At 39.8% G+C, this 18912-nt stretch overlaps 1 protein-coding gene across 1 annotated transcript; it reads right to left on the reverse strand.

Moving 5' to 3' along the window:
* Positions 1–16067: 16067 nt before the first annotated feature.
* On the reverse strand, positions 16068–18912 carry LOC111886115 (aspartic proteinase 36). The gene is made up of 10 exons (XM_023882350.3): positions 18462–18912; positions 18049–18178; positions 17723–17973; positions 17415–17642; positions 17154–17319; positions 16974–17047; positions 16792–16888; positions 16616–16682; positions 16445–16516; positions 16068–16322 (listed from the first exon to the last, which is right to left on the reverse strand). Exons 1-10 carry the CDS (start codon positions 18728–18730, stop codon positions 16162–16164), a joined length of 1515 nt encoding a protein of 504 aa, XP_023738118.1. The 5' UTR covers positions 18731–18912; the 3' UTR covers positions 16068–16161.

Consider the following 18912-nt stretch of genomic DNA (forward strand, 5'->3'; position numbering starts at 1 on the left):
AGCCTTGAGTCAGTCAGGGCCGTTACAGCCTTTGCACCCATTTGCTTGGCTAGTCGCAATCCTGCGAGCAGAGCTTCATACTCCGCTTCGTTGTTTGATGTGTGAAAATCAAAACGGAGGGCGTAAGTCACTTCTTCTCCTTCTGGGCTAGTCAGGATTACCCCGCCCCTGAGCCTTCCCTGTTGGATGCTCCGTCCGTATATAGTGTCCACGAACTATCGTCGGCCAGGGCTCCTTCAACTGCGCACACTTTCTCCTTAACAGGGCCCCCCTCGTCTGGAATTCTAGTAGGAAATTGGCCAACGATTGTCACACCCCAAAACCAAGAACGGCGGAAACGTTCTGGGGTGGAGGACGTCATGTACAGTATCACAACAATGTAAAGTAGTAAACAAGCAACAACATCATCCATTGCATTAATAATATAACTATTATACAACTGTGTTCTGTCAAATTTTGATAAACACTAAAGCATAAATCAAAATGAAAGATAAGTCTTCAACGACCTCCATCTTCCTTATTCCTTGCATCGGTACCTGTCTATGATGACCTGAGGATACAAGTAATTTTGAAAGCGAGTATCAGCTTTGAAGCTGGTGAGATCATAAGTAATTTAGTGTCTTAATTTGTATGTAATTACTTGTATGTATTTGAAATGTAAGTATTTGTATGTATACGAATTGTAAGTATTAAAAATGTAAATGAACTGTATGTATGAAAATGTTTGTAAAACAACTGTAAACGTTTGAAAAGTCCTAGAAATCCCTATGATTCCTATTAGTAACAAAATGAGTCTTCTACCAAGACTTTAACTGTTCTCAATGTAGTCTTCTACCAAGACCTAACTGTTCTGAATGTAGTCTTCTACCAAGACTTAACTGTATTAGTATTACCCTTTGGAACAAGGGCCACTAACAATGTTAACTGAAGACATCCGTAGATGTACATTTACCTCTGTTGCTAACAGCTGGGTATAGGAATAGTCAGTCCCCAAAAGTATACCTGTAATGGTATCAACCGATGACATCCGTGGATGTGCTTTTACCTCTGTAGCTAACAGAGATTTTAGGAATGGCCAGTCCCGCAATGTATCCTTGGGTACTAGGATATTAAATCCAATCTATCTCGTCGATTATGTGATTAAATCACAAGGTAAAGATAAGAATGAGGATTATATAACAGAATCTATACATATAAAATGTACTAGTAATTCTTGTAAGTGTACTCATGTAAATATGATCATGTGACCATATCTATGTAGTAGTATGGTAATGTACTGTAATGTTCTAGCTAGTATTGTATGTGCTCTCTACCTAGCAAGTATAGTAATGTACTCGTTCTAGTATCGTTGTATATGTTCTCTTTTTAGTATAGTTGTATATGTTCTTTCTCTAGTATAGTTGTATATGTTCTTCTCTAGTATAGTTGTATACGTTCTTCTCTAGTATAGTTGTATATGTTCTTCTCTAGTATAGTTGTATATGTTCTTCTCTAGTATAGTTGTATATGTTCTTCTAGTAGTAAGTATTGACTCATGAATGAACTGACTCATAGTATGATATCGCATTCTAGTAATAGTTCTAGTATCTTCCTAAACTACCCCCATGGTAGTTTACTAGTAATCTAACTGGCACGTATGAACATGGATGTATACCCTTGCTACCCAGGGCATTTGATGAACTGGAAGGACCTTTATGGCTATATATGTACACATGATATATAACTAATATTTAAACGACCTTCGGACGAGTACCCGATATCCCACCAGACCACATCTCAAGCGCGAAAAGGAAATAGGGTGGATAGCCTTCCTAAGTCTTTTAAACATTTCTTATATAACTATACATATAGAGGCATGCAATTTATAATTTAAAAGCATAAAATAAGATTTGTAAAACATTTGAACATAAATATTTTGTAAGAAAAGACCGACTTGATGTCGATCTATAAAATGGTTTTGAAGGCATGAGTTTGATAAAGCAGTTTAGTATAAAGAACATTTGTTTGAAACACAATTGTAAATAAGTTTGAAATGTAATATACAGAGTAAAATGTACAGTGTAATAAGGAGTTTTTAAACACATAAAGTGTTTATGAAAAACTTTTGAAGGAAACTGTTTGGTAAAACGGCTAACGAGTAGCCAATCATTTGAATGCTGCTTATTAATCACATGTGATTGATATAATAATTAGCATAATTCTACTTGTATCCCCCCATAAAACATTTAAAAACAGTTTAAAACATTGATTAAGGGGTATGAACTCACCTGTAGTGAGTGGTTCTGATGAAAATGTTGGATCAGTTGCTAAGTATCAAGTGGTGACTTGAGTACACACGCGAATCCTATTTAGCATATATTGGCACATATATGAATATAATTAGTGTTATGAACAACTAATTAATGAATTGGGACCACCTTAGGGACTAGTGAACACTTATATTGAAGTGTTACAACCATAAATGATTGTATGAAGGGTTAAAAGGCTATAAAAGGGAGTGTATGGCCAAAATACACACTATATGTGTGTGTGCGGCCAGGTGTGCGGCCAGGTGTGCTGCCAGCACATGTGTGCGGCCAGGTGTGCTGCCAGAAGCGTGTGCTGCCAGAAAACATGGTGTTCTTGGTGTTCTTGGTGAAAGATGTTACCTTTTATGAAGATCCTAAAGGAGATTAGGATGATAGTTGAGAGGATTTCGAGTTCTATGCTTGAAGAAATGAAAGAAGTGTTCAAAAATGACTAAGTGTGGTATATATAGGTGGAGTGTGCGGTTGGGAAGGGTGTGAGGCCGCAAACACATGTGTGTGGCCACACACTCAAGTGTGTGGCCGCACACTCCATGTGTTGGAGTGTTTGGCCTCTTTTTGATTCCTACACTTTGAGTTAACCCATTTCCACACTCCAACCTTGATTATAACACGTTTAGAACGCTCCAATAGACCCTAAATGGTACTACAAGATAGCAAAACGAGTCTATTATTGATAAGAAATGAAGAATGCAAGTTAGAAATTTTCGGGTTGTTACATCATCCCCCTGTTAAATGGAATTTCGTCCCGAAATTAGAATTTAGACAAGGAAGTAGGTACGAATGATCGAGTTATGAGGAGGAAACTCCCTAATCGATTGGTTCTAGCACTCCTATGTGAAATCAGGTTCTCGGTTGGTATCCCAATGAACCTTCACTAACGGGCGGTGGCGTTGCTTCGTCCACTTGACCTCTCGGTCGAGGGTCACTACGGTTCTAGTACGAAGGCGAGGATCTCGTTAATCTCGACCTCGTCGAGTGGATTACGAGAGTCCTAACGGAAAGGTACTGTTTCAAGATCGAGACGCGAAGGGTAAAATGTACGTTACCGAGTTCGCGGAGTAGGTTTAGTCTGCGAGATACAGGACCGATTCTGGTAAGAATCTCGGAGGTCCTCTCTATCTTGGATTTAGCTTTCCACGCGATACGAAGCGTATTAAGCCATTCCTAGAGTGAGTTTCCCTAAAGAACTTGGTCTCTCACTTGGAATTTCCAAGGTTTCTTTTTCTTGTTTAACTTCCCAGTCAAGGGCCACCCCTTGCTGGGTCAAAGTCGTAAAGGTTTCTGTAATTTGTGAGGAGTTCTGGATGAACTATGACAGTAGGTCTGAAAGACCTAGAATTTGGCGAATGACTGTCAGCGTGTCTGATGTCGACGAATGCTCAACGGTTTTGACAAATTGAAAAGTACTCAAAATTTCCCACATTACTATCAGTGTGTCATAGAAATTCGACTCTTCAATTTCAAAACTCGTGCCTAGAGAACTTCGCTAAAAGTTCCTCTGTAGGAAATGTTTCCATGGGTTTTCTTCTTACTATGAGGGTAGATAACCAAGTCATTACATGGAGAAATGACGAAATGATCCAAGTAAGAAAGACGTACCCTACTCGTTTAGCTCATGAAAGCTATGAGCGTATTGGTCCTATCCGAAGGGTATCACTACGGACTCGAAGTGTCCGCATTGAATTCGGAAGATAGTCTTCCGGACATCCTTCCCTAACACTCAGACTGGTGATATTCAGATCTCAGATCCATTTCTGAAAGTAATTCTTTCCTTGTGTTTGTTAAACCATTTCATCTATGCGAGGCAGAGATAACGATTTCTAATGAAAATCTTGACGGAGTCCTCGATATCCGAGGCACATACGATGCAATCTGTCGATCTCTGGGAGAATAATACTAGGGGTTCTCCAGGGTGAGAAGCCTAGTCTTCTTATTCTATCGTTGTGCAGTTCGTTAAGTTGTTTGTACTGTTCTGGTATCTCCGTAGGTGTTTAGACTATAGGGCGATCTGTTTACAAGAGTCGTACTGGGTTCTAAGTTTGTTCACATGACGATGTGAATACTCGTAGGCTTAGGCAGTTCTCCGTCCTGAAGTTTATATTAGAATTCATACCTGGTTTCACAATCACAATTTCGTGTATACGAGTCGTATATAATTAAGATTGAAAAGGTAGTCGAATAACTGATTGTTCTTTAAGCTCACATTCCATCGGGGAAAAAGAAGTTAAAGTGGAATCATCAATTCTAAACCTGTAGAACCTTGATTATATCACTCTTATTCATACATTCCTCAGTGATAGATCAATCGTATAAATCCTCGGATTGAACTTGACATACCGCATGAGTGGTACTTCGGGGATTTCTTCGGAAAGAAAATAACTAAGAGGTACTCCTGGCATGAGTACTTCGGTGTTCTGATATGACGGCTTCGCTGGAAAAGTGATCTAGAAGAAAGAGATGTACGTATGAAGCTGTTTTTGTGAGGATCAAATTGAATTGAGTCGTATGATAATGTCGAAATCATACTGAAACTTAAAGACATTAGATTTGAACATAAGACGTTTACAGACAAAACACAACCGTGCAACCATGAACAGAGTTACAGTACTTTAGATTTACCACAAGACTATTGCTGCGAATAAGATATACTACAAAAGACAAGTATACACAGCACGAGAATCCCTACACAGAAAGGATCTCGCAAAAGGTAAGACTCTAGTTGCACTTGTTCTGGATAGTTTATAAGTCTGTTACAACAACACGCCTAAGTTACATTAACGAGGGTTCTGGAGTAGGCTCTCCTGCAGCTGTGATCCTGAGAATCCTCTCATTTGCGTCAGAGTTCTTTGCTATAGGGCAATCCTTCTTGTCGTGCCCTATCTCACCGCATTGGTGGCATGACTGGCTAGTACTTGCATTGGTGACGGGATTGCGGTGTTTAGCCAGTGTTATGTGGACACGAGTGCCTTCCTCGTTACTCTACTTTGAAAATTGCTTCTTAAAGCGTTCGGCCGGAGTTGCCACTGGTGGCGGTGGCATGGCAAGTCTTTGGGCTCTCTTGCACTCCCTTAAGGATTTACGATATCGTCTCTTCCTTTCGGTCTTTAGGCTTCGCAAGTCCATGACTGTTGCCATTTGTTGGTTTCCCGGTTTGGTACTACCATCGGTACTTCCGACTCCTTTTTCAGTCTTGTTGGTGTTGACTGAGTTGATGTGTGTAAGGAAAGTTGTCACAGCAGCTGCTACTGCAGCTTGTAATGTAGCGGTGTCGATATGGAGGATAGGGGTTTCGTTGCTCGGCTGATTGTTTCCTAATGACGACATGATTCTGTAACACGAAAGATAAGGATTTTGTGAGCGATTCTGGTTTTGACCCTAGATGTGCTTCCATTGCTCAAGAAAGAAGTAAGAGTATGTTCTCGAAAGGTTGACCTACATCCCTATGATGCAGTCCTAGTAATGAGTAGAAGTAAGTTCGTAGAGTGGTCTCAAGACGTTTGTCGTTCAAGACGAGGTATCGTGGGTTGGTGAATAACAAGATCCAACCGCTGAAAGAGACTTGGAATTGTCTCCGGAGCTAAATTACTATAGTCCAATGACTTGACTAAAGTAGGTTTCATCTAGACTCCAATAAAAGTATGATAAGAGTACTTGAATAAAGAATGACACAATAGTTAGCCGGCTGTCAATATCTTTGATATTCACGACGTAAAGATTCAGGAAAATGAGCTTGTAAAGGTCTTACATCATATCCAGAGAAGATAGTTCTTGACAGCATAAGGACCTAACCCAAAGTACTTACAGTATAAGGTAATTTCATAGAAAATGCCACATCGGCCAAAGACAGAAAAACGATTCCTTTTAATATGGAAAATAAAGTAAGGCGTCTACTACTGGCGACGGTCATCCCTCTGGTGAACTCTCAGTTCAGCCAGTTGACATTCCACATCAAGTAGGTGTCTTTCATACACCCTCTGGCATACTCGGAGCTCTATGACTTCGGCTCGTGATTCAGTCAGTGCTTGAAGTAGGGTTTCATGGTTTCTCTATGATCTCTCGCGAGCATCTTCTAGACGTATGGTACGGAGGGTATGCATTCTCGCATTGGCGACAACTTCGGTAATCTGATGTAGGGCTGTCCTGCCTTGAATCTCATTTCGGGCCACTCTGTGGACCAAGATTGGCAAGGTTCTGTCTACTAAGCCCCCATTGCTCAGGTCGTAAAAGCTTCGCTTACCATTAAATGGCATGGGTTGATCTTGTCCTTGGCTTCATGTTTCCAAGCATTTCACCCACTCAGGCGTCGGGCCATGAAAAGTCGGACGAGGGTTAGGAGTTGGAAATGGAGCTGCTCGGGGTAGGTTCTCAACCTCTGGTTCGGAGTTAGCATCATCATAAAGGTCTTCATCATGGTGATCATTCAAAAGGATAGGATGATCATTCTTTGGTTCTTCTCCAAACCAACCAGCAATGACTTCGTTCGGAAGATACTGGTTGCCGTGGGGATGGAGTCCAACCATGTTTTCTAAGCGAGAATTTAGGGTAAGAGAATAATTATTAGACGAACTATCTAGATAATTATTTAGAAAACCTTCATTAGTTACATTGCTATTTGTGAAGTGCATACCAGTTATGTGTAATCTAAATAGGATAGACCTTCGAATATGTGACCTTAACTCCAAATTCACACAGAATCGGGGTAAAGTAAAATTTCACAGATTCTAAGTCTATAACATCCTAATTACATATATCCTTAGTGTATCCACTTAGCAACTATCAACTTAGTAATGAAGATCCCGTTTTAGTTCTCAAGTATAAAGTACTTATAGTAACACCACATACTCCTATAGTATTTTAAGTTTAATGTTATGTTCTATTGTTCTCATTGTGGTAGGGTTGGTAAGATTTTAGCATTGTTGCAACCACACAATTAAACTTAGGCACGTGCTAGTCAACCCTCGGATAATATAGGTGATCAAGCTATATCTTCCCAGTTTTGACCATATGTCTCTAAGCCCACTTGCATTGCCCAACAATCGTAATTCTTTTGTATTGTCCTAGTGACACTGATTTTAGCATGAATGCAGGCACGTATACTTACTTAAATATTTTATTATTTAAAGTATAAACTCTTGGTCAGAGTATTTTTATCCCTTATGTATTTATAGTTAGTATATCTTTTATGGGTTGATATACTTAATTCACTATAAACAATGCTCTGATACCAATCTGTCACACCCCAAAACCAAGAACGGCGGAAACGTTCTGGGGTGGAGGACGTCATGTACAATATCACAACAATGTAAAGTAGTAAACAAGCAACCACATCATCCATTGCATTAATAATATAATTATTATACAAGTGTGTTCTGTCAAATTTTGATAAACACTAAAGCATAAATCAAAATGAAAGATAAGTCTTCAACGACCTCCATCTTCCCTATTCCTTGCATCGGTACCTGTCTATGATGACCTGAGGATACAAGTAATTTTGAAAGCGAGTATCAGCTTTGAAGCTGGTGAGATCATAAGTAATTTAGTGTCTTAATTTGTATGTAATTACTTGTATGTATTTGAAATGTAAGTATTTGTATGTATACGAATTATAAGTATTAAAAATGTAACTGAACTGTATGTATGAAAATGTTTGTAAAACAACTGTAAACATTTGAAAAGTCCTAGAAATCCCTATGATTCCTATTAGTAACAAAAGGAGTCTTCTACCAAGACTTTAACTGTTCTCAATGTAGACTTCTACCAAGACCTAACTGTTCTGAATGTAGTCTTCTACCAAGACTTAACTGTATTAGTATTACTCTTTGGAACAAGGGCCACTAACAATGTTAACTGAAGACATCCATAGATGTACATTTACCTCTGTTGCTAACAGCTGGGTATAGGAATAGTCAGTCCCCAAAAGTATACCTGTAATGGTATCAACCAATGACATCCGTGGATGTACTTTTACCTCTGTAGCTAACAGAGATTTTAGGAATGGTCAGTCCCGCAATGTATCCTTGGGTACTAGGATATTAAATCCAATCTATCTCGTCGATCATGTGATTAAATCACAAGGTAAAGATAAGAATGAGGATTATATAACAGAATCTATACATATAAAATGTACTAGTAATTCTTGTAAGTGTACTCATGTAAATATGATCATGTGACCATATCTATGTAGTAGTATGGTAATGTACTGTAATGTTCTAGCTAGTATTGTATATGCTCTCTACCTAGCAAGTATAGTAATGTACTCGTTCTAGTATCGTTGTATATGTTCTCTTTCTAGTATAGTTGTATATGTTCTCTCTCTAGTATAGTTGTATATGTTCTTCTCTAGTATAGTTGTATATGTTCTTCTCTAGTATAGTTGTATACGTTCTTCTCTAGTATAGTTGTATATGTTCTTCTCTAGTATAGTTGTATATGTTCTTCTCTAGTATAGTTGTATATGTTCTTCTAGTAGTATAGTTGTATATGTTCTTCTCTAGTATAGTTGTATATGTTCTTCTCTAGTATAGTTTTATATGTTCTTCTAGTAGTAAGTATTGACTCATGAATGAACTGACTCATAGTATGATATCGCGTTCTAGTAATAGTTCTAGTATCTTCCTAAACTACCTCCATGGTAGTTTACTAGTAATCTAACTGGCACGTATGAACATGGATGTATGCCCTTGCTACCTAGGGCATTTGATGAACTCGAAGGACCTTTATGGCTATATATGTACACATGATATATAACTAATATTTAAACGACCTTCGGACGAGTACCCGATATCCCACCAGACTACATCTCAAGCGCGAAAAGGAAATAGGGTGGATAGCCTTCCTAAGTCTTTTAAACATTTCTTATATAACTATACATATAGAGGCATGCAATTTATAATTTAAAAGCATAAAATAATATTTGTAAAACTTTTGAACATAAATATTTTCTAAGAAAAGACCGACTTGATGTCGATCTATAAAATGGTTTTGAAGGCATGGATTTGATAAAGCAGTTTAGTATAAAGAACAGTTTGAAACACAATTGTAAATAAGTTTGAAATGTAATATACAGAGTAAAATGTACAGTGTAATAAGGAGTTTTTAAACACATAAAGTGTTTATGAAAAACTTTTGAAGGAAACTGTTTGGTAAAACGGCTAACGAGTAGCCAATCATTTGAATGCTGCTTATTATCACATGTGATTGATATAATAATTAGCATAATTCTAATTGTATCCCCCCTATAAAACATTTAAAACCAATTTAAAACATTGATTAAGGGGTATGAACTCACATGTAGTGAGTGGTTCTGATGAAAATGTTGGATCAGTTGCTAAGTATCAAGTGGTGACTTGAGTACGCACGCGAATCCTATTTAGCATATATTGACACATATATGAATATAATTAGTGTTATGAACAACTAATTAATGAATTGGGACCACCTTAGGGACTAGTGAACACTTATATTGAAGTGTTACAACCATAAATGATTGTATGAAGGGTTAAAAGGCTATACAAGGGAGTGTATGGCCAAAATACACACTATATGTGTGTGTGCGGCCAGGTGTGCGGCCAGGTGTGCTGCCAGCACATGTGTGCGGCCAGGTGTGCTGCCAGAAAACATGGTGTTCTTGGTGTTCTTGGTGAAAGATGTTACCTTTTATGAAGATCCTAAAGGAGATTAGGATGATAGTTGAGAGGATTTCGAGTTCTATGCTTGAAGAAATGAAAGAAGTGTTCAAAAATGACTAAGTGTGGTATATATAGGTGGAGTGTGCGGTTGGGAAGGGTGTGAGGCCGCAAACACATGTGTGTGGCCACACACTCAAGTGTGTGGCCGCACACTCCATGTGTTGGAGTGTTTGGCCTCTTTTTGATTCCTACACTTTGAGTTAACCCATTTCCACACTCCAACCTTGATTATAACACGTTTAGAACGCTCCAATAGACCCTAAATGGTACTACAAGATAGCAAAACGAGTCTATTATTGATAAGAAATGAAGAATGCAAGTTAGAAATTTTTCGGGTTGTCACAACGATTGTCCCTTAATACTTGTTCTCAGGTGGTAACTTATGTCATGCTCTCCCAATTCGATTGCCCATTTCGCTAGTCGGCCCGACGTCTCTGGCTTAAGCAGTATTTGTTTGATGGGGCAGTTTGTTAGCACCTCGATCTGATGTGCTTGGAAATACCGCCTCAGTCGACGTGTCGCGTAGATGAGTGTCAGGACTAACTTTTCCAGGGTGGGGTAGTTGAGTTTTGGTCCTTGTAGTGCCCTGCTTACAAAGTATACCGGTCTTTGTTCTCCTTCCCTTTCTACAGTCAATACTGAGGATATCGCTTCGTTTGAGGTCGAAAGATACATTTGCAATGTCTCTCTCGGGACGGGACTGACCAGCGTGGGTAACTTGTGTAATGCCTCCTTGATTTTCTGGATCTCTACTTCTGCTTCGTTCGTCCACTGGAAGTTGCTCTTCTTGATGCAGCCTTTCAACGTGTGGAACAACGGCATGGACTTGTCAGCGGATTTCGAGATGAACCTGCTCAGAGCTGTAAGCTTCCCATTTAGACCCTGCGCGTCCTTGAGGGTACCTGGGGCTGGCGTTTCGATAAACTCGTCCACCTTGGTTGGGCTAGATTGGATGCCCTGCCTGGTGACATAATACCCCAAGAACTGCCCCTCTTCCACCCCAAACGTGCATTTTGTTGGGTTTAGCTTCATATTTACCCTCTCTAGGGTTTGAAAAGTCTCCTCAATGTCTTGTAACATCTTGTCTTCATGTGGACACTTGATCACCATATCGTCCACGTACACCTCAATGTTTCTCCCAATCTGTTTGGCGAAGATTGAGTCGACCAGGCGCTGATACGTAGCCCCTGCATTCTTTAGATTGAAAGGCATCTTGGTGTAACAGAAAGCGCCTTGGTCCGTGTAAATAGCTGTTTTTTCCTCGTCCTCTTTGCTCATCAAGATCTGATGATACCCTTTATATGCATCTAAAAAACACTTCAGCTTAAATCCTCACAATGACTCTACCTTCTGGTCAATTTCCGGGAGGGGGTAACAGTCTTTAGGGCATGCTTTGTTTAAGTCGGAAAAGTCTATGCACATTCGCCATGACCCATCTTGCTTGCGGACCATAACTGGGTTGGCGATCCATGTCGGGAATATTGCTTCCCTTACTATTCCCGCTTCCGCTAGTTTGTCCACCTCTGCGTTGATTGCCCTATTATGGTCCCCACCTTGGACCCTCTTCTTCTGCTTAACCTCCTTTGCTCCTGGTTTAATTACAAGTTGGTGCTTAATGACTTTTCTTTCTACCCCCACCATGTCCGTAGGGGTCCATGCAAACACGTGCTTATACCGCTTGAGCAAATCGACCAACGCTCTTCTTATGTGACTCGGGAGATCGCATCCAATACTGACTGGCTGGTCAGGGTGTCTCTCGTTGATCACCTCATTTCCTTTTGCGGGGTCACGTCTCAGCCTCTTGGCCTCTTTAGTTATCTCTGTTGGTTTCATGATTGTACAACATTGCAATTCTTTAGGTGGAGTGGCCAGTACTGTAGCTGCGCCCGTTGGAGTGTCGAACTTCATGACTCCATGCATGGTTGATGGGACCGCCCCTAGCTTTAAGAGGGTTGTTCTCCCCAGAATGATATTGTGTTCCGCCGCATGCCGAATGACCACAAAGTCAATCAGGGCGGTTTTCTTTTGCTGCCTATCGTGGCTAGTTATGGTCAGGGGAAGGTGAATTGTACCTAGCGGCCATAAGCTATGGCCGGTGAATCCGACCAGCCTCCCCGTTGTGGGCCGTAGGTTGTCTTTCCAGCGGTCTGGGAGAAGCCGGAAACAGTGCTCATAGATGATATCCGTCGAACTTCCCGTGTCAACGTTGACCCTATGTATGGTTAATCCCTGATGAAGGCTTGGTTTACTAGTGGGTCATCGCCCCTCCATCCTTCTGGGCGAGGGTCTTGAACAGAGAATGTGAGTGTACGTATCGAGGGTCTCGTGGTCCCTTGCTCCCTTTGTTGCTCCCCCCTGCTTCTCTTACTCCGTATCATGAATATCTCCTTAGGCTGGACCCCTTCGCGAGGTGTGTTTTTAGCGTTTTTGGCGTCAAATTTGGCATGCAAGCTTCGCGCTATTTCCACCAAGTCCCCTTTAAGCTGTTTCTCTTCCATTTCTTTTTTAATACTGAACAGCTAGTTGTATCATGCGTCTTACTTTTGTGGTACTCACAGTACCGGTTCTTTGGCAATTTGGCTGGCTGCTGCTTCTCCGACACCATGTACACCTCCGGGCGATGGCCACGCCTGTCATCCTTGGTAAACGGTCGGAACCGTGCCTATGGTCTTCTTGCTTGGCCGTAGTGCCTACTTCCCACTCAGAAATCCATGTGACCCGAGTTGTGGTGCCTGGCAGTCATAGCATTCAAGTAGGCCTGTTTTGCTGCTTCACCATCCTCCTTTCTCAGATATCGTTCCACCCTTTCCTTCAATTCGGCTCGTGTTAGAGGCTTCTTTCCCATGAGCTTTTGCGATAAAGGGCCTGGTAGAAGTCCCCACATAAAGGCGCCGACTATGAGTCCCTCATCATGCCCCGGTACGTCTAACGTGGCGTTTATGAACCTTGTGAAGTATTCCCGCACGGTTTCACCCTCCTTTTGCTGACAACCTATGATTGAATGAGAGTCTCCCTTGTACTTGCGTAATTGCATAAAGTTGGTGAGAAAAAGATACTTACGCTGGGCAAAATTGGAAATGTTGCCCGGTCGTAGCGTCTTGAACCATGTGTCGGCGTTGCCATCAAGTGTGGTTGGGAAATACGTGCACCAAAACCTCTCATCAAGCTTTAATGACGTCATCGTCCATTCATATGTGTCGATGTGGCTATCCGGGTCAGTGGTTCCGATATATGTCTTGAGCGTCGGTAGTTTGGCTGTGTTTGGTATTTCGTAGTCCAAAATTTCTTTGACAAACGGAGATGTCAAACTACGGGAAAGGCAATCGTGGCTTGGGATGGTGGACGCTCCCGACTGCTGGTATTGAGTGTTTGATCCGTATGGTGGCAACGTCTGATAGCCAGGGCTTGGTCCGTAAAAGGGGTACGGCTGGAATGGTAGTTGGAGGGAGTAACTGGAGGGGAAAGGGTGTATAGGGATCATAGGATTCTCGGCTTGCGTCAAATGATGCGACCTTGGCTTGGCTCGGTTGATATTGTTCACTTGGATTCTCGGCTGCCTCTGCAAGATCAAAAAGAAAGAAGGTCATCAGCCGCTTTCCAGGAGGAGCTCCCGGAAGAACGCTCCGACGGTCAAGTTAGAGAGTGTTTAGAATCTTTGGGTGTGCGCTCTTAGAGAGTCCATAGAGCTTACCTCGTAGGTCTGAGAGCGTATCCTTTTATACCTAGCTCCCTTACCTGATCCGTACCAGACAAGATCGCTTTTTGGGGAGACAAGATCAGGGGCGCTGATTGGAGGGTCATGCGCCTTCAACCGTTAGGGCACTCTTATTGGCTCTGACGGTAATGGTCTGATCCTCCTGCTTGTCTCCTGACCGTATCTTTTGTATCGAAGCTGGGAGTGTCCCTTGGCGGACGCGAGCCTTTCGCCTGTGCATTCCGCTCCCGGGGGCGCCAGCGGACGCTAAGCCTAATGAGCTGGGCCCGGTTGGCGTGCCCGGCTCGTGCTTCTGCCGTGCTGCCCCAGGCACGTCATCAGTAAATTTTATTAATATCCCTAAATATTATCTTTGTGATTTTAGATAACATTTATATATATAATAGGAATGAGAGGAGCAACTCTCATTCAACTACTATAAAAACAGACTCTTGTTCTAACACTCACTCTCTGAAATCTTTCTAAAATGGGGTAATTTACACGGATGGTCCCTCTGGTTTAGGGTAATTTGTGTGTTTGGTCCCTAACAACTTTTTTTTTTAACTCGGATCATCCCTATTTTATATTTTTGTTGCACGCTTGATCCTTGTCCATGATAAAAAGACTATATTGCTCCTAATAAATATTTTCTAATATTCTTTTATTAATTTCATATTATTAATATATTAAAAAAATTATTCAAGAATGCCCTAAAAGCCTAAGCACGACGTGAACTCTTCCCCCTTCTTCTTCACTTCGTCTCTTCTTCCACCTTCATCTAAACTGACGAAATCACCTCCATATTCACCATCGACTATCGATTATTGATTTTTCTCCACAATCAACTTATCCTTCTCATTCTCGATTTATACCACCAACATTGAAGAACAACCTGTAACCCTCCTTCTTTTTTGCCTTTTACCCAACGTCGGTCTTGTACGCAGCCACCACCATCCACCCTTCATCCTTCTCCCTTTTCACGGCTGTCTACATCTCTCCCTTGGTCGATTACATCCTAATTTTTGTTTTCAATGAGCCTCGATTACAAGTCAAGAAAAAAAAAAAAATACAATTCATACACACTTGTTTGAAGGAGAGCCACAAAAACAGTCGTTAGCGATTTTTGAAATAGATGTTATCAAGACATTGATTGTCGTTTCAAAAACCCCATATGTTTTTTGGTTTTTGTTTTATAGATCAATGGTCGGTTCCTTACGATTGATTTTGATTTGATTTTGGAATCGGGATTTCAAAATTGTTTGTAAACCCATATCATAGAAATCAGTTGTTGTTCATCCTTGTTACGAAAAAACTCATCAACGTCTCTTCATTTTTATGATCGTCACTATGGTTGCAACCTCCTGACCCTGTTACTAGATTTCAAGTGTTATTATGGTTTGGTTTTGCGCTCTGATTTCACGTTTTATTCTAGGTCGGTTTTAAGCTTTGATTTCAGGTTTATTTTGATTTTCAAGTATGATTTTCAACTTTGTCTTTGATTTTATTTTGATTTGGTGCCTGTGGTGGTTGTTGGTGGTGTCTATGGCGGATTCTGGATTCTGGTGGTGTATACAATCCTGTACTAAGATATGGGTGGCAGTGCTTATAATTCCTGTTGAATCTTTAAATAGGAAGGGAAGATGGTCATGTTGAGTTTCATAGGAGAGAAAGGAAAAGGGAAAATGGATATGCAACTCGCCGGTGAAGATGGAGGGATGAGACTGTCAATGGTGAGAGCTAATTATGGAGATGATGCAGGTTACATCATTAGAAGGTGCAAGAGAGGGGAGTAAAATGAGTGATTTTTGGTGGTGGGACCCATATGAACTTTTTCAATATTTTTTGAATAACAAAAAACTATAATAAATATGAAAATAAAATTATAAGAGTAAAACTATCTTTTTATGTCTAATAGGGATCAGAGACGCAACAAAAACTTGTAGTAGGATTGTCCGAGTTAAAAAAAGTTGTTAGGGACTAAGCACGTAGATTACCCTAAACCACAGCGTGGTGGACCCACTAGCTCTTTGTCATCCACGAGCTTTAAGTGTTTCTTTCTAATTCATTGCAAGATGAATGTAAGAACTAAGAAGATGATCTTGATGGAGGTTGCTTCTTTTATAGTAAAGCGTGTGAATAAGTTGTTCACCATAGCTATAGGGATCAGAACCCTACTTCTTCCCTATGACATTATCCATGTGATTATATATAATTGCATTAAATTTGTACATCCACAACACATAAGAGAGTCTCAAGTGGTGATAAGCATTACTGAACATGTAGTTCCTCTTTATATATATACGAGTACAACATTCAAGTTGTACATATACATGTATAAATCTTGGCTCCAATTAATCTATTTCCCGTGGCATAAAATAATATAACACTAAACACTTTATTTTTTTCCCAATATACATATAAAAGAATAACCATCCTAGAAAACCTCTAACAACTTTTGCTCAAATCTTCATTATAAAAAAACAAAAAGTACAAATAATTGTAACACAACAACCATGAATATCATCTTCTTACATTCATCTTGCAATGAATTACTACTACCAATTTGACCAGCATTCACATGCTCGTTTCTTCCACCACTTGACATAGTCGACACATTTACAAGCATCGAACCTAATAACATAATTATCGACTATAAATAATAATCCGTCATATTTGACTTTTCAAAGTCAAATCATAATTATCGACTATTTCTTTTTTATGGAAAAAAAAATTGATGTTATAAGATTACTTACAGTCATAATTAGCCCAACCAATTCGCCGACCCCCAAGATCATAAACAATAATCTTGTCTTTTAAAACAAGATCTACATTGTTCATAATGTAATTAATAATAATTCAAAATTTTTAAAAAAAATACACAAAAAATAATCTTGATTGTGCCATTTTTGCTAAATTTCTTTTACCTCCTAGAATGGTGATTCCTTGAACTTGACTTTTCTGAAACCCTATGCACCATACTGAAGCCCCATCCTACAGAGAATATCATAAACTAATTTTTAAGATATAATCTTATTTTATTTCTAGTATCAAATCGCATTTTTTTATTTAAATTAATAAAATATAGAATTTAATGATTTACCACAGAGTTCTGTTGTAGAAGATAATCCTGGGGTCTTAAAATCATGGAAGCACTACCAGCAAAGTTCAAGCTAACTGTGGGAAATATCTCAGGCGTACTGAAATATTATTTATATTATTAAATAAAAAATTCATGAAAAAATTAATATGGGATTTTGGTAATTTTGAGAAATGAAGAAAAACCTTGAGGCGACTATATAACATTGACTTCCTTTGAATATAAGAGGTTGAACAAATTGTAAAACAGATTGTGTAATCTGCAACAATGGTAAAAGTAAAATCCTTTCATTTCAACAATGAGTTCAAGATTCAAAGTGAAAACGAATTTTGATGATTTTGACGATTTCACCCTTTTGAACTTACGGCATCCACGAAAGGATCATAAGCTTCTTCTGTAAGGTATGCGAGGGTAGTTCCGGAATCAATTATGGTTCCTCCTCGACTGCTTGATGTTGCAAACATTGAAGGATCTATGGACAATGTTTGTCCATTTACAGAGATGCTCAACAGATTTATGTTGTAATGTGGCCTGGATGATGATGATGATGAATTTGGATCATTTAAAGATAATCAAGTTTTGATTTTAATTGATATCTTCTCGAAATTCCATGAAAGAGAACTTACTGTGACGCGATTAATGGAGTATACACCATGTTGGGCTCGATTATATGACCAAGAACCAGTATACCACCGCCGGCGCCGTTTCCGACGAGACAATGGGAGAATGCATTTGGGGATTTCCCTTGAGAAGATAGTTGAGCTATTACAGATAATCCTTGTTGCCCGAATCCGAAAATTCCATCAACTGCTCCATTGGAGTTCGTTAAATCTCCAGTTTGAGATGTGCTACAACTGTTTCGTAAGTTTGAGAAGTTAATTAGGGTTCTTATGATAAAATTTTGAAGGGGGTAACGGATTAGGCGAGAAATTACCCGAATACAATAGATGCGGAAGCGTTTGATGGTATTGAATTCCCGACGATTGTCTCGAGATGGATTAGATCAGATACGTAATAACCAGATGTCCCACTGCCATCTCCGTAATGGAATGTGTAACTGCACTGGTTATTGGAACCGGAACAGCTGGAATCGGAAGATTGGGTTCCGAGAAGACATCGTTGGTCTGAACAAGAGATTAAAGAAGCTGTTGATGAGGTTGAAGGGTCATATAACTGTATTGGGATCTGTTGATCGGAAAAGATAATATAAAAATCGTATTCGAAAATGAGATTGATGATAAGAAATGGTGAATAACATACTTGAAGTCCACTGGATTTAGGGCAACCTTTGCATGAACTGCAACTCACCCACAATACATCACTTCCGGTGTCGATTTGAACATAATATTGCTTCGGAGGAGAACCCAAATGAAGCTTTGTGTAGTAAAGCCTACATGGTGAATGGAATTTAGTCATTTACAAATGAAACTGAAGAACGTAATACATAGTAATCAGGAAGAACAAGATAGGAGTTTACAGAAAGCCCAAAACTCAAGAAGCAAAGTAATAATCTTTTGCTTTTGGTTTCCAATTGAGGCAACTAATGATGATGAAAACAACACAGCTTGAATACAACGCAACCAAAATTTGGAGAATTTCAACCGATTATTGAAGATATACACTTCTGTAATTCGATTAATTGTCAGATAAAATAGAGTAAATCAAGGATTTACCCAGCACGATTGGGATCATAGGTTCCTTGAACAGGAAAATTAACAACACTTGCTACAGAAGACTGCTGCTGCAAGATTCTAGGGTGCCTGAAACTATCTCTGACTATGAGCTCATTCAAATCAACAAGATGGTTCGTCGGAAAAGCTCTCTCCAACGTAAGAGTCGTGGGAAACCCAGAAAGAACAAATGCCGCCTGTAATAAAATGGCGACGGCGGTGCCGGTTATGATCAACTTCACCGGACTTCCGGCAAGAAAATATGCCCGCATTCCTTCTCTCTTCTCTTGCGTTCCCTGAATTCAGTACTTTTACCGAATAACTAAAATGCAACAGCGACACTACCAAGTTGTCGAGTTGTATACATCGGGTATTTATGAAAGATCGAAGAGGGTATGAGGGGGGGCAGAAATGAAGGAAGAAATGTGGAGATATAGATTTTTTTTATGAAGAT

The sequence above is a fragment of the Lactuca sativa genome, chromosome 1 (assembly GCF_002870075.4).
Source record: "Lactuca sativa cultivar Salinas chromosome 1, Lsat_Salinas_v11, whole genome shotgun sequence".
NCBI classification, from domain to species: Eukaryota; Viridiplantae; Streptophyta; class Magnoliopsida; order Asterales; family Asteraceae; genus Lactuca; species Lactuca sativa.